Source organism: Cucurbita moschata, unplaced genomic scaffold (assembly GCF_002738365.1).
Source record: "Cucurbita moschata cultivar Rifu unplaced genomic scaffold, Cmos_1.0 Cmo_Scf00029, whole genome shotgun sequence".
Taxonomy (NCBI): domain Eukaryota; kingdom Viridiplantae; phylum Streptophyta; class Magnoliopsida; order Cucurbitales; family Cucurbitaceae; genus Cucurbita; species Cucurbita moschata.
The window spans coordinates 2,328,136-2,344,385 of NW_019268545.1; the positions used below are offsets into that span (position 1 = coordinate 2,328,136).

Here is a 16,250-nt window from a genome sequence, read left to right on the forward strand (position 1 = left end):
ATAACATAACAGTATTTCATAATCCTAAAATAATCATGTGAATAAGTGTACATGGCATATCATGTTAAAAGAATTGAAAATCACTACCTATACCAACAAGGTGCACTTTCCTTTTCGATAGCTCAATCATAGAAACTTTAAGGTTAAGCATGTTTTGCTTAGAGCAACTCTATGAAGCCTGTGAGTGAGGACAAAAAATGCTGAAAGGACCCATATTGGTTTGTTGGGATAATTTTGACTCTAGAAGTGAAAATAGGTAATTTGACCATATCGTAGGAGATGCGGGAGAATATCAGAGTTATCAAATGCCAAGTCTAGATTTCGAATCCTTATCCAAATTATGGACATGAGACATAAGAATTGGTATCAAAGTGGTACCTTTTCTTGTAAGATGTGGTTCGAGAACGAACCAACACGGAAGCTTGTGGGCATGTGATACTAGAGTAAAGGAGGGGTACATGAATGAACTGAGTCCACATCTGAATGAGAGCAATCCTAAAGATATGATAGCTAAGAAAGACTCTAAAGAACTAAAAGTTACTTCAAGATTGTTCTCATTCAGATGTGGACTCGGTGCACCTTCTTTTTCAGTGGCTCAATCATAGAAACTCTACAATTAAGTGTGTTTTGCTTTAATCGATAGCAAGGAATAAGTAACTTGACCATGTTGCAACGGATGTAGAGAAAGGCCAGGCATCCTAGAAAGACTCGTGTTGGTTTGTAGGGATAGTCCTCACTCTTAGAAGCAAAGAGTAAGTAACGTGACTATATTGCAGGGAATGTAGAAATGAGAATCGTGTTGGTTTGTGGGCACAATATTCACCCTCAAAAGTAGCTCAAACCGAGTAAGTTGCCCAGTGTCATGGTTATGCCCGTCCAGGACGTGTTGCTCACACTAATCTACGGCTAAGAAAGGCGTGAAAAAAACATTTGATTAAGAAGGTGAGGTGGAAGTTGCTATAAGTCAACCTCGGAGTTATTTGTGACGAAAATGGAGCATTTAAGGATAAACAAATTGTGAGTGAGAAGACATCCACTAATTAAAGGTTTGTAATTATGTCTTTGGAGACTTTTAAACTTAAAAGGAAAGAGGAAGGAAAGTTAGTTAATGTTAATTAATTAAGATTGAAACTTTCTCTAAGATCTTCCCTTCACCCATTTTTGACCATCTATTAATTATTATTTATTCAAAAAATTCTTCGTAATGATATCACCAAATCTAAAAAATGATTTTTCTATATTCAATTCAAGTAAGAAAGTGGTAGGAATCTATCGATCTCAAACGACTAACCCTAGCTATTACCGTTCGGTCGGAAAGAGGACAAGGCTTGGGCCTACCTATTTCGATAGGTCCTCATAAAGGAACGAGAAGTAATAAACTAAAGTTTTTTCTTGGTCCAACACGTGAAGATGAGGATCAAATTCAGATCTCTTGATCAATGATATATATCTCTAAATAAAATGAAGACGATTCCAATGCTTCCTTAGCATGATGAAGTGACAAGCTAAACTAGTGACTCAGAAGCGAATTAGACGTAAACCAACAGCTAAAGAGAGAACCGTGCTCAAACCCCTTTGGGTCGTATGTGTGTGTTTTGATTTGGGTCACGTGCCTAGGTTAGATCACGTACCTGGGTCAGATCGTGCGCCTACGCCTTGGTTGATTTTAATTTTTTACTTATTAATTTATTCCCCAATAGTGATAATAAATTCACTATATATTCAAACTCGAAAATGATATTTAATGAAATCATTATTTGAAATTGAATATTAAAGTGTGATAATAATAATAATAACAACAACGCGGCGGCGGTAAAACGTGATTGGCTATAGCCTGTGGGACCCAACCGCTGGCCAACTTTCCGACCAAATGTCCTACGTAAGATCTTAATTTCGGTGGGTCCATCCGACGGTGGAGATTGGTTTCCCCTCACCTAAAATATATAAATATAATTAATGATAAATAAATTTTAAATTTTTAAAAATAGGATGACATCCTTTACCTATATAAAAAATATCGTCAATATATAGATAAAAAAAAATGTCTATCAACGCCTTATAAATTATCTCCAAATTTTTTAATATTATTTTTTTAAAGTTAATGAATATTTTTATTTAAATTTTGAAAAGAACTTTAAATGTTTTTTTAATTTTAAAAAAAATTTAAGGTTATTAAAGAAAATTTTAAAAATTTACCTTATTTTTTAAATAAAATATTAACATTTTTCATGATAATAATATTTTTAAAATTTTAAAATTTTAAAATATATATCTTTTATCTAATTGAGAGGATATTCTTATTAATTTAGCGTACATTTTTTTTTATTTTGTATTTAATACCTGAACTTATTAAATACAAAATATAATAATTTATTTATTTATCGAAAAAAAATAGAAAATGCTAATATAAAGCGTGTGGGGAAGATGGACACGTGCGAGGAATTGAAGGAAGTGGGCCCCAGAAGTAATGAAAGACCCACCAGACATTATTAAAGACAACCCTGCGTTACTACAACGCATCCTTTTTCTTTTTTCTTTTTTTTAATTTTCTAAACTTTAATAAATTTTTAATCATTTTTTCTATTAAACATTTTATTATATAGTATTTATATCCTAACTCATAATTTATTAATGTAATATACTATATGATTCTTAAATTCCTTTTTAATCTTTTTAAATTGTCGATTTTATTTTTTTAGTGCATTATAATTTCTCGATTTGGTATGTGTTGTAAAAAAATTAATGTATTATTAACATATTTATACACGTAACGTATCACAAAAGTTGCTAAAAACATAAAGTTTGCTACGTTTTCCATCAATAAAGTGTATTTCTCAGTAGGGACGTGCCTATGACGGTGAGAGCGACATGAAAAAGAGAGCGAAAAGTTAGAACGACATAACTTTAAACTTTACCTTTGGAACAATGTTACTAAATTTTAAAAAAATACAATATTATCCTTAATTATTTATAAACGTTTTAATATTATATTTGAAAGAAAAAAAATTTAAAACTTTGAACAAAAAAAATTGGACTCGAAACATTTATAAAATGTCAAATAAACCCAAACTATAAAAGTTGGATTGAATTTTTGGAAAAAATAAAAAATTGAGGTCGGTTTGTGAGTTGACATGTTCTTGGTTGAGTCAACTCGACCGATTCGAAAATAAGGTTACAACCTAACCTTAATTTTAAGATTATTATGAAAATCAAGAATATTTGACATTTGTAACGGATGTCAGCATTATGACTTGTGAATGTTTGATATTTGAAATTTATGAGATTTACGCTGTAACAAGGTAACCGTTCTTTTCCTAGAGCGCTTGTTCTACTCTAAGATATGATAGTCTTTATATCTCCTCAAGTGTTTTCCTCGTCGAGCATACGTTTGTCCCGCCCACATTGCCACCATAAATTGATGGGTCATGCAAGCCCTAAATGAGTAAAGTCAAAGACCTTAAGAGAGAGTTCCCACGTTGATTTCCTTTCCAGAGGCTTGTCGTAAGGTTTCCACCCGAGACAAGTAGTTAATTTGTCAAAGAAAGGCTATAAACTCCCGATTGGTTAATTCAATGTAACCATATAAAGAAAATTCTATATAGATTAGACGGATGACCTTCACCTCTAGGATGGTAAATAATTTTTTTTTTTTTAAATAAACGAATAACCCGACAACCTAACCCAACCTAAAAATAAATGGTTAGATTAGGTCGAATTGGGTTGTGAATTTTATTTGGGTGGCTCGAATCACCAATCCAATCAATCCAAAATTTCGATTGATCCAAAAGATTTTCACAACCCAACCCAATCCATGCGCCGTCAAAGAAATATATTGTAATTTTTCAAAGAATACAGATATGTTCGAGACAAATAATAAAATTAAAGAGCCGAACGAAAATAGTCCCATGAAAAAAGAGGAAGAAATTAATTGCATTTCAATACTAATTTTCCAAATTTGTAAGCTAAAGGAAAATATAATACATGGTTTCCATAATAATAATAATAAGCTTTTTTTTTTCTAAAAAAGAATATATATATTAAATATGTGAGTTGGATCTCATAAGGTTTTAATATCATCCAAATAATGAACAAATATATGAGCTAATTGTCACATTTAATTATATAATAAACCCAAATTTATTCAAATATCACATCTAATTTCATTATTTTATCATTTTCCTTATTTGCAACCTTCAAATTCATTCAAAATTATACAAATTTCTATTAATTTATTATATTTTTTTTATTAAAAAATATATATCAACTTGAGTATTGGTCGACTGTGAAAACATTTTTTAATTTTTAAGTGTCATCCATTTACTTCGGTGTCACGTACTTTCCAACCTCTGCCTTGGTTCGTCCTCGAACCATCTTTAGGTAATAACCGATGCCTAGGATTCGAAATCTAGATTCGACACCTAATAACTCCCAACATGGTCACGTTACTTACTCGTATCCTCAACCTCAACATGGTCACGTTATTTACTCGTGTCCTCTCAGAATACTTTGTCCTCACTCACATGCATTCTAAAAAATACCTCTTTCACGCTTAATCATAAAATTACTGTGATTGAGCCACTGAAAAAAAAGGTGCATCTTATTAGTATAGAGAGTGACTTTCAATTCTCAAAATCGTTCTCTTGGTATGTAGTCTCAGTTCATTCATGTACCTTTTCTATGGACCATTTAAAAATTAATTTCAAATTTAAAGATAAATTAAGAATTAAAACCAAACATTTTGTTTTTAAAAACTAAAATGATCAAATATAAACTAAATTTAAATCAAAAGCCAAGAACAAATAGAAATTAAGTTGAGATGAAAGTTATTTTACCAAATTTTGTAATTTTTTTTAGCACAAAAAAAAAAAAAAAAAAAAAAAAAAAAAAAAACTTTGGGAGAGAAGAATATTTCAGTTTGATTGTTTGGGAAATTGGCAGGATTAGCCATTGGGTCTCATTTCCTTTCCCTTTCTCTTCTTTCTATATCTTCTGCCTCTGGTTCTTGTGCCTACCATCTCTGATCTTTCTTCTCCTCCTCCCTTTGCTTAAGCTTCTTAATCGCCGCCGCTTCTCCGATCATCATGTCGTTCAGAGGCCTCCGACGGGTATCTTTATGTTCTTACTTTCATGTTTTCTTTGCTTTTAACTCAACTACATGTCAACTGGGAAACTGGGTTTTGTTCTGATTTGATGCTGATTATGTGTATCTCTTGATTCTTAACCCACTTTTGATGTTTGAGAACTACCCATCTTGTGGATCCTGCATGTATGTATTTTGTGACCTTAATTTCTTGCTTTGTTCTGCAAATATGGTGTGTTTTGGTGAAAAATGTTGGATTAGGGAGGTTATGCTATGGCTCTGAAAGCTTTGATTTAAAGGGAGGAAGTTATGATCCTTACTGATCAGGTTTTGGAGGTGGAGGGTGGGGTCTGATTCTGTGCCAGTGTCTTCTTCTTTGTTCGTTTTGTAATTTCTTTTTAGAAACTTTAGGATTATAAAACTTGAATCTATTTGGGATCTCGGGATTTTGTTTACTTTGTTGGTATATGTGAGATCCCACGTGGATTGGAGAGGAGAACGAGTGTTACTGAGGACGTTGGGCTTCTAAAGGAGGTGGATTGTGAGATCCCACATCAATTGGAGAGGGGAATGAGTGTCAGCGAGGATGCTGGGCTCCTAAAGGGGGTGGATTGTGAAATCCCACATCGATTAGAGAGGGGAACGAGTGTCAGCGAGGACGCTGGGCTCTAAAAGGGGTGGATTGTGAGATCCCATATCGGTTGGAGAAGGGAACGAGTGCCAACGAGGACGCTGAACTCCGAGAGGGGGTGGATTGTGAGATCCCACATCGAATGTAGAGGGGGGCGATTGTCAGTGAGGACGCTGGGCCCTAAAAGGGAGTGGATTTTGAGATCCCACATCGGTTGGAGAGGGAAACGAGTGTCAGCGAGGACGCTGGGCCCTGAAAGGGAGTGGATTATAAGATCCCATATCAGTTGGAGAGGGGAACAAGTGCTAACGAGGACGCTGAACTCCAAGAGGGGGTGGATTGTGAGATCCCACGTCGATTGTAGAGGGGGACGATTGTCAGTGAGGATGTTGGGCCCTAAAAAGGGAGTGGATTGTGAGATCCCACATCGGTTGGAGAAGGGAACAAGTGTCAGTGAGGACGTTGGGCCCTGAAAGGGAGTGGATTGATCCCATATTGGTTGGAGTGTCAGCGAGGACACTGGATCCTAAAAGGGGGTGGATTGTGAGATCCCACATCGATTGGAGAGGGGAACAAATGCCAGCGAGGACGTTGGGCCCTGAAAAGGGGTGAATTGTGAGATCCCACATCGGTTGAAGAAGGGAACGAATCATTCTTCATAAGAGTGTAGAAACCTCTCCTTAGCAAACGCGTTTTAAAACTTGGAGGCTGTTATTGTTATTTGTCTATATGATTCCTCCATGGACTTCTATTTGATTGCTTGACATGTATGAATTACCTTTGCAGCAAAACACTTTATCTGCAATGGGTGTGAATGAACACACCAAGAAAATATTTTCTGAACTACAGAGAAAGAAAATGTATCGATACGTGATCTTTAAGGTCGATGAAAAGAAACGAGAGGTGGTGGTTGACAAGATTGGCAGTCCTGCAGAGAGCTATGAAGATTTCACTGCTGCTCTGCCCGACAACGATTGTCGCTACGCTGTCTATGATTTTGATTTCGTGACATCCGACAACTGCCAGAAGAGCAAGATATTTTTCATAGCATGGTTAGCTTTTACCTATCATCAACTTACTCTTATCTTTCTCATTGCCATGTTAATGCCTACTCGATATACATTGTTCATTGGGTTGCTCCACAACACCGCATTGAGATCCCATATCGGTTCGAGAATGAAGCATTCCTTATAAGGGTGTGGAAAACTTCTCTCTAGCAAATGCGTTTTACAACCGTGAGGCTGACGGTGATACGTAACAGGCCAAAGCAGACAATATCTGCTAGCTGTGTGCTTGAGCGGTTACAAATGGTATCAAAGTCAGACATCGGGTAGTGTGTCAGCGAGGACAATGGGGCCCCCAAAATGGGTGGATTGTGAGATCCCACGTCGGTTGGAGAGAGAAACGAAGCATTCCTTATAAGGGTGTGTAAACCTCTCCCTAGTAGACGCGTTTTAGAATTGTGAGGCTGACGGCAATACGTAACAGACCAAAACGGACAATATCTACTAGCGATAGGCTTGAGTTGTTACAAATGGCATCAGAGACAGACATCGGGCGGTGCCAAGGGAGGTGGATTGTGAGATCCCACATCGGTTGGAGAGGGGGAACGAAACATTCTTTATAAGGGTGTGAAAAACCTCTCCCTAGACGTGTTTTAAAACCATGAGGCTGACAGTGATATGTAACGGGCCAAAGCAGACAATATCTGCTAGTGGTGGGCTTGGGCTATTACAAAAACGTTAGTTATCCGAAGATCAAAAGGTTTTGATCCTATGACCACCTGATCACCTGCGACTATTTAAAATCAAACTACAATTTCTAATCTCTAGGCACTAGGATTCTTCATGTTCATAGTCACTTGGTTATTCATGGATTATTCTTCACACTAGATTATTGTACTTCAGGTCTCCAGCTAGTTCACGAATCCGTGCTAAGATGCTCTATGCGACATCGAAGGACAGCTTTCGACACGATCTCAATGGCATACACTACGAGATTCAAGCTACCGACCCTGCAGAGATGGACCTGGATGTGATCAGAGACCGTGCTCAATGAACAGTCTCGGTTAGTTTAATTTGTTGTTCTCGTCGGGGTAAACCAGCTTGTATTTTGAATACTCATGAATCGGTTTATCCCCGTTTCGATATATGTAAAACCGATCCCTTGGCGAATGAAAACGTTGCACAAAACCGTAAAATAAACTGACATCTGTAGAATGCTGATATCTGGTTGATCGACATGATGTTGATGTCTGGTTGCTATGGCTGCTTCTCAGATGTAGATATGTTTGTAATAGAAAATGTTTAGATATCTATGGAACGTATTGTCATTGGTGTCTCAATATCTCTTGGGTTTCTTCATATAACCTATAGATATTGCATTTTATGATGTGAAATGAAGAACACTACCTGTTACCGAACATAGGTTGTAATAGCCCAAGTCCACCGCTAGCAGATATTGTCCTTAGCCTGTTATGTATTGTTGTCAACCTCACGATTTTTAAAACGTGTTTACTAGGGAGGGGTTTCCACACTCTTATCTTATAAGGAATGGTTCCTTCTCCTCTCCAACGGATGTGGGGTGGTCCAGTGTCCTCGCTGACACACCGCTTGGTGTTTGGGTTTAATACCATTTGTTACAGCCCAAGTCCATCGCTAGTAGGTATTGTATGCTTTGACCCGTTACGTATCGTTGTCGACCTCACGATTTTTAAAATGCGTCTATTAGGCAAAAGTTTTCACATTGTTGCCTTATAAGGAATGCTTCATTTTCTTCTCTAACGAATGTGGGATCTCACAATCCACCCCCTTGAGGGCTAGCGTCGGATCTCACAATCCACCTCTTTGGGCACTCAGCGTCCTCAACCAACGTGGGATCTCACAATTCACCCCCTTGAGGGCCAACGTTGGATCTCACAATCCACCCCTTTGGGCGCTCAGCGTCCTTAACCAATGTGGGATCTCACAATCCACCCTCTTGAGGGCCAGCGTCAGATCTCATAATCCACCCCCTTGAGGGTCAGCGTCAGATCTCACAATTCACCCCTTTGGGCGCTCAGCGTCCTCAACCAATGTGGGATCTCACAATCCACCCCTTTGGGCGCTCAGCGTTCTCAACCAATGTGGGATCTCACAATTCACCCCTTTGGGCGCTCAGTGTCACGGTCCTACATTCTTGACCGTGTGGCGTCGTGATCGATACACGCTCACGACTAGCCTTAAGGGGAATCAAGTCCCATATATATTTTTCGCCCCGGCTTTGTGGCTTCATCGGACCTTAGGCGAGGTTTGTCTTCGCCAATCGAACATCGCTTGTGCGGAATCCAAGCTTGTTCAACCACACACGTCGACTGTGCGTGTATGTTCAATCGTCTGCGACACATCCGACTTGCCTCTACGCTAGGCCAACTCATTCGGCTCGACCTTGCCTCTACTCGGGCCAAGGTCTCTGAATACAACGTCGCATCTTGATCCCCATCGACGGGGTCCATATGTCTTGACGCCATCCCGAGTCTCGGGATGTCGTCGGCCATCATAACTCGTTCGGTCGTGCCATCGAGAATGGGCCCGCGTGTCGTTCATCTCATCGGGGCTTCCCGAACATCTATCCATCTGGGTTCTATCGAGGCATAGGCCCTCCCTTGTCCATGCCGAGTCATTTACGGATACCGTACCGGATAGCGAGTGTATGTAGCAACCTCCAACACGCGGGCTAGGGCGCAATACTGGCACACCCGTGCCGTCCGGTACTGTCCTTCAAAAACCCATTTCAAAGGAAGTCACCCGAGACACTCGTCTCGACACGCTCGCCCACACTGTGACACACGTATGTGCCACAGGGTAGCTCACTTAGGACACAGGGCCCAGGGGTGGTGGAGAGCTAACACCATGGTACCCCCTATAGTACATTTTGAGCTATTTTCATTCTACCAGGAGTAGACATGATTTTTGTGAGGTGTCGTGCATTGTCCGTCCAATGTCTGATTGACACCAAACTTGGCGAGCATTCATATTTCATATGGACGGACTTAACTCACGAACCGCATGCCCAAATTCCTTTCGAAACCCCGACTTTTGAGGTTAAGGCCCGAGGCCCTACCCGGCCCTTCAACAAGCCTATCTTGTCCTTCATGTCTATGCTGATGTCTTTGTTATGCTTGTGTCTCAACATGTCTTCAATGCCCACTTTGCGTGGTGGTGTGTTGGATGATGCATCGTCCTCCTCGATCGCATCGTGGCATTCTTCTACGTTGGCCCGCATATGGCCGGATGGCCGTCTCTTGAGGGACGCCCCTTTGCTTGTCATGGCTTGAGGGTCACAACCTACTCTCTTCATAGTAAGGTTGTGACATTCTCCCCCACTTAACTTAGTCATCGTCCTCGATGACTTACTCGAGTCACAATCATGTTGCAGATTGTGACATTCTCCCCTACTTAATTTAGTCATCATCCTCGATAACTTTCTCGGGCGCGTTCGCCCCACCTATTGTGAAATTCTCTCCCACTCAATCTCGGCATCGTCCCGATGACGATCCAACTCTTTGTCTATTGGCGACTCGACTCGCTGGATTTGGTTGTGCTTCAGAAATGTATACTATTGTTGAGCACCTGACGATCTTTTGTCATAATGCTCTTCTTGCTGACGTCTTATGCCAACATAGGACAAGTTCGAGTGGATGCTTCTGACTTCTCTTTTTGTCAGGTGGCACCACGGTCTGACTCTTGACTTGGTCAGTTGTTGGGTGAACTTGTCCTCACTTAGGCTTGTTTCTTTATCTACGGCTATCCCTCTTCGGACATATTTCTGTTGTTCACCCATCTTGGACTCGGCCACCGAGACTCGCAACGTAGACGTGACTCTTCAGCGTTTGCCATAGTTGTGGGCGAGGCTAACTCTCTTTGCAGGCACTCCCCAAATGTCTATGGGCTTAGAAGGGCACTTTTGCCCTATTGTGGCCAACTTGGCCCCAGTGTGTGTATCCTCTTGTGGATCACATAAACTAGTGCACCCCTCTGGGTGGGGCTCGCAAGCCCAGCCGCGACACTCTTTGGTCGCAACCACTTCTCCTGTGAACTAGTGCACCCCTCGGGGTGGGGCTCGCAAGCCCAGCCGCAACACTCTTTGGTCGCGACCACTTCTCCTGTGAATTAGTTCACCCCTTGGGGTGGGGCTCGCAAGCTCGGCCGCAACACTCTTTGGTTGCGACCACTTCTCCTATTGAGCAAAGTCAACTCTTTGACAGTCTCTTTAGTTGTTGGCGCTAACTTTCGGCCAACTCTTTGTATTTTGTCACTTTCGTGTGACTATTGTTGTCCTTGAACTTCTAACTTGACGCTCACTTCTCGAGCGGATATTGGTCTTGACATCTGTTGGTGGAGTCATCCACCCTAGGCACAAGGTGCTGACTCAAGGAATACACGTCTGCTCGTATGTCTGAACACCTTTACGGGGTGAGAGACTTATTGATGTTGCTCTCCCCCGCTCGAACTCAGCTGCCTCTTTGCAGCAAGGTCGTCCCTCCATAAGGACTTACATTGTATACGGCTTTTGCACTCGGCCGACGTTTGTCTTTTCTTGACTCTCGGCTTCTCTGCTTGCAACCACTGACACTATTTCTCTAATGTGAATGGTTCTTTGGAAGGCACCGTCATGGTGCTTTTTGTTTCATCTGTCTTGTCTACTTCGAAATTGCAAGCTCTTGTCAGGTGAGCTTAGTTTTGCTTGACGGGTAGATCTTCCCATATTGAGGTGTCGACACACGACACTAATGAATTTCGGGTAGTCTTGGCTTCAACCCCCAACTGATTATAATTCTGACCGACAACTGTCCTGCCCACTTCGGCACTCTTGACACACTTGCAAGGTCTTTGATCAACTCTTGGGTTCATTTCTCTTGATTGTCTTGCCCGACTAGACGCACAAAGTGTGGCTCTGATACCAACTGTCACGGTCCTACATTCTTGACCGTGCGGCGTCGTGATCGATACACGCTCACGACTAGCCTTAAGGGGGATCAAGCCTCATATATATTTTTCATCCCGGCTTTGTGGCTTCGTCGGACCTTAGGCGAGGTTTGTCTTCGCCAATCGAACATCGCTTGTGCGGAATCCAAGCTTGTTCAACCACACACACCGACTGTGCGTGTATGTTCAATCGTCTGCGACACATCCGACTTGCCTCTACGCTAGGCCAACTCATTTGACTCGACCTTGCCTCTACTCGGGCCAAGGTCTCTCAATACAACGTCGCATCTCGTCTTACCATCTCGATCCCCATCGACAGGGTCCATATGTCTTGACGCCATCCCGAGTCTCGGGATGTCGTCGGCCATCATAACTCGTTCGGTCGTGCCATCGAGAATGGGCCCGTGTGTCGTTCATCTCATCGGGGCTTCTCGAACATCCATCCATCCGGGTTCTATCGAGGCATAGGCCCTCCCGTGTCCATGCCGAGTCATTTATGGATACCGTACTGGATAGCGGGTGTATGTAGCAACCTCCAACACGCGGGCTAGGGCGCAATACCGGCACACCCGTGCCGTCCGGTACTGTCCTTCAAAAACCCATTTCAAAGGAAGTCGCCCGAGACACTTGTCTCGACACGCTCGCCCACACTGTGACACACGTATGTGCCACAGGGTAGCTCACTTAGGCCACAGGGCCCAGGGGTGGTGGAGAGCTAACACCATGGTACCCCTATATAATACATTTTGAGCCATTTTCATTTTACCAAGAGTAGACATGATTTTTGTGAGGTGTCATACGGTGTCGTGCATTGTCCGTCCAATGTCCGATTGACACCAAACTTGGCGAGCATTCATATTTCATATGGACGGACTTAACTCACGAACCGCATGCCCAAATTCCTTTTGAAACCCCGACTTTTGAGGTTAAGGCTCGGGGCCCTACCCGGCCCTTCAAAAAGTCTATCTTGTCCTTCATGTCTATGCTGATGTCTTTGTTATGCTTGTGTCTCAACATGTCTTCAATGCCCACTTTGCATGGTGGTGTGTTGGATGATGCATCGTCCTCCTCGATCGCATCATGACATTCTTCTACGTTGGCCCGCATATGGCCGGATGGCCGTTTCTTGAGGGACGCCCCTTTGCTTGTCATGGCGTGAGGGTCACAACCTACTCTCTTCATAGTAAGGTTGTGACACTCAGCGTCCTCAACCAATGTAGGATCTCACAAGTCACCCCTTTAGGCGTTCAGTGTCCTCAACCAATGTGGGATCTCACAATCCACCCCCTTGAGGGCCAGCGGCGGATCTCACAATCCACCCCCTTGAGGGTCAGCGTCGGATCTCACAATTCACCCCTTTGGGCGCTTAGCGTCCTCAACCAATCTGGGATCTCACAATCCACCCCTTTGGGTGCTCTCAGCGTCCTCAAACAATGTGGGATCTCACAATTCACCCCTTTGGGCGCTCAGCGTCCTCAACCAATATGGGATCTCACAATACACCCCTTTGGGCTCTTAGCGTCCTCAACCAATATGGGATCTCACAATACACCCCTTTGGGCTCTTAGCTTCCTCAACCAATGTGGGATCTCATAATCCACCCCCTTGAGAACTAGGGTCGGATCTCACAATCCACCCCTTTGGGCGCTCAGCGTCCTCGACCAATGTGGGATCTCACAATCCACCCTCTTGAGGGCCAGCGTCGGATCTCACAATCCACCCCCTTGAGGGTCAGCGTCGGATCCTACAATTCACCCCTTTGGGCGCTCAGCGTCCTCAACCAATGTGGGATCTCACAATTCACCCCTTTGGGCTCAGCGTCCTCAACCAATGTGGGATCTCACAATTCACCTCTTTGGGCTCTCAACGTCCTCAACCAATGTGGGATCTCACGATCCACCTCCTTGAGGGCCAGCGTTGGATCTCACAATCCACCCCTTTGGGCGCTCAGCGTCCTCAACCAATGTGGGATCTCACAATCCACCCCCTTGGGGGCCAACGTCCTCGCTAGCATACCGCCTGGTGTCTGGCTCTAATATCATTTGTAACAGCTCAAGTCCACCGTTAGCATATATTTTTCGCTTTGGCCTATTACGTATTACTGTCGGCCTCACAATTTTTATAACGTGTCTACTAAGAAGAGTTTTCACACCCTTATAAGAAATAGTTTGTTCCCCTCTAACCAATATGAGATCTCACACAGATACAGTATGAACAAGGAGATACATTTCTAAAATAATTCACTATTATACTTCTCAGATTGAGCACAAAAATTTCGATAGTCACTACATGTCATCGAGCACTTCGAAGAAACAAAAATGACACAGAAATACATCAATCGTCCTGTCAACTTTATTATAACGAGAATCTCATATGTGGAATCTTCAAACACGTGACTGTGTCGTACTAGATGTTTGGCCACCCAATTCCCCAATGGTACCATCCTCGATCTCGCCCGACATCTCTTCCAACGATTTCCCCTTAGCTTCCGGCACAAGAAAAGTAAACAAAATCCCCAAAAAGTTAAGTGCACCCAACAACAAAAGCGAGTTCTTAACTCCAATCCCAGGAGGATATCCAGCCTCAGTTTTGTTCTTATCTTGGTTTTGAGCCAAATATAGAAAACCAAACGCACCCACCATAGCTCCAAGCTTCCCTGCAGCTGATGATATACCATGACAAGTCGAACGGAATCGTGCCGGGAAGATCTCAGCTGGGACGACGAACGTGGTAGCATTCGGTCCAAAGTTAGCAAAGAAGAACGTTAACGAGTAGAGGACAACGAACCCGATCCGATTGTCCTTTAACGTCCAATGATGATATGGAATAGCTAAAGCAAACATGAAGACTGTCATGAAGAAGAATCCCATGAGTTGAATGGCAAATCTTCCAATTCTATCAATGAAAGCCACTGTGAACCAATAGCCAGGGACAGTGCTGCAGAGGGCTATCAATGTTTGAGCTCTTGCTATTCTAAAGACCTCTTCAAGTGCATTCATGGTGGCTGCTGGTGGTATCCATCCAATGGCGCTAAAGATATCCTTTTGAAACAAGTTTTGGCTGTAAAAGGCTATGTCAAGTAGAAACCAAGTGCTTGTAGTTCCAAGTAAATGAGTTCCATGGCGACTAAAGAACTCTTTGGAGAACAAGCCATATGAACTAACACTATCACTTGGCGTTGGCTCAGCAGCCTTTGCTCCTTCGCCCTCAATATCCATTTGCATAACTTTCGACATATCCGATGCAGCTTGAGCGGTATCCTTCGCTACAAGCGCGGTGTAGCGTGCGGTTTCGGGCATTTTCATCCTCCAGTAGTAAGTAAGAGCAGCAGGAAGAGCACCAACCATTAGTATAATCCTCCAAACATAATCAGCTTGTGGCACAGTAGAGGCAACTGGATCAACAGCATAAGATGGAGCATCAAACTTCGACTTAAACGCCGACGACACGATAATGGCGAATATCCCGCCACCTAAAATTCCAAATCCCTGCATAGCAAACACCGCAGCAATGAACGCACCACGAGTCTTCTTATTCGAGTATTCCGACATGATCGTTGCCGAAAGAGGGTAATCGCCACCAATGCCGAAACCGAGCCAGAATCGAAAGAAGCATAGAGTAGTCATGACACATTGTGAATTGTGGCCAAAGGAGAGGCCAGAGCCTATGGAGCAAACAACCATCAGCATTAGAGTTAAGCCATAGACTCGTTTTCGCCCCATTTTATCACCCAACCAGCCAAAGAATAGTTGCCCGGCGAGCGTTCCGCAGAACGCTACGCCGTTAACGGCAGCTGCAACGTTTGGAGGCAATGATCCAGGCTTTTTTGCACCATCAACATGATAGTAGATTCTTCCAAGTAATTTTGTGACAAGGGATATGCAGAAGAGATCATATGCATCAGTGAAGAATCCCATTCCAGCAATGATGATTGCTGTGAAATGGTACCATTGTGTTTTGGCAACATCTAATGCATTTAGTACTTGTAATTGTTCCTTTGCCATGTCTTGCTTCTATTTCTTATACTAATTTCTTCTGCAAAAACAAAAAAATATTGTTTCCATTCAACAAAACAAGAACAAAAGGGCAGGAAGAGAGCTATGCATCGCAACAAAACAGAGATCCAGAAACAACCCATCTATTTGTTAATCACTGATCAGAGTCCGACAACGAGCAGTGTGCCAGCGAGGACGTTGGACCCCAAGAGGACTAAAAAACTTGAGGGAGTCCAAAATGGAAAGCTCAAAGAAGACAATGGGCGGTTACAAATGGGATCAGCTCAAGTCCAAAATGGAAAGCTCAAAGAAGACAATGGGCTGTTACAAATGGGATCAAAGCCAGATATTGAACGGTGTGCCAGCGACGACGCTAGGCCCCTACAGGGATGGATTGTGAGATCTCAACGATCCCATCTCAATTGGAGAAACCGAAACATTCCTTACAAGCAAGGGTGTGGAAATCTCTTACTGACCCATTTTAAAAACCTTAAGGGGAGTAGACGACAATATCTGTTATATCTGCTAGTAATGGACTTGAATGGTTATATTAGAGGCAGACACCAAATGGTATGGAG

The 16,250-nt window shown here is 42.5% G+C and overlaps 2 protein-coding genes across 2 annotated transcripts; one reads left to right on the plus strand and one right to left on the minus strand.

Moving 5' to 3' along the window:
• The first annotated feature begins 4,938 nt into the window (after positions 1-4,938).
• LOC111464091 (actin-depolymerizing factor-like) lies at positions 4,939-8,048 on the plus strand. The gene is made up of 3 exons (XM_023108174.1): positions 4,939-5,105; positions 6,498-6,763; positions 7,619-8,048. Exons 1-3 carry the CDS (start codon positions 5,082-5,084, stop codon positions 7,767-7,769), a joined length of 441 nt encoding a protein of 146 aa, XP_022963942.1. The 5' UTR covers positions 4,939-5,081; the 3' UTR covers positions 7,770-8,048.
• A 5,678-nt stretch (positions 8,049-13,726) lies between these two features.
• On the minus strand, positions 13,727-15,706 carry LOC111463829 (inorganic phosphate transporter 1-4-like). The gene has a single exon (XM_023107758.1). It carries the CDS (start codon positions 15,679-15,681, stop codon positions 14,062-14,064), a length of 1,620 nt encoding a protein of 539 aa, XP_022963526.1. The 5' UTR covers positions 15,682-15,706; the 3' UTR covers positions 13,727-14,061.
• Between the last annotated feature and the right edge of the window lie 544 nt (positions 15,707-16,250).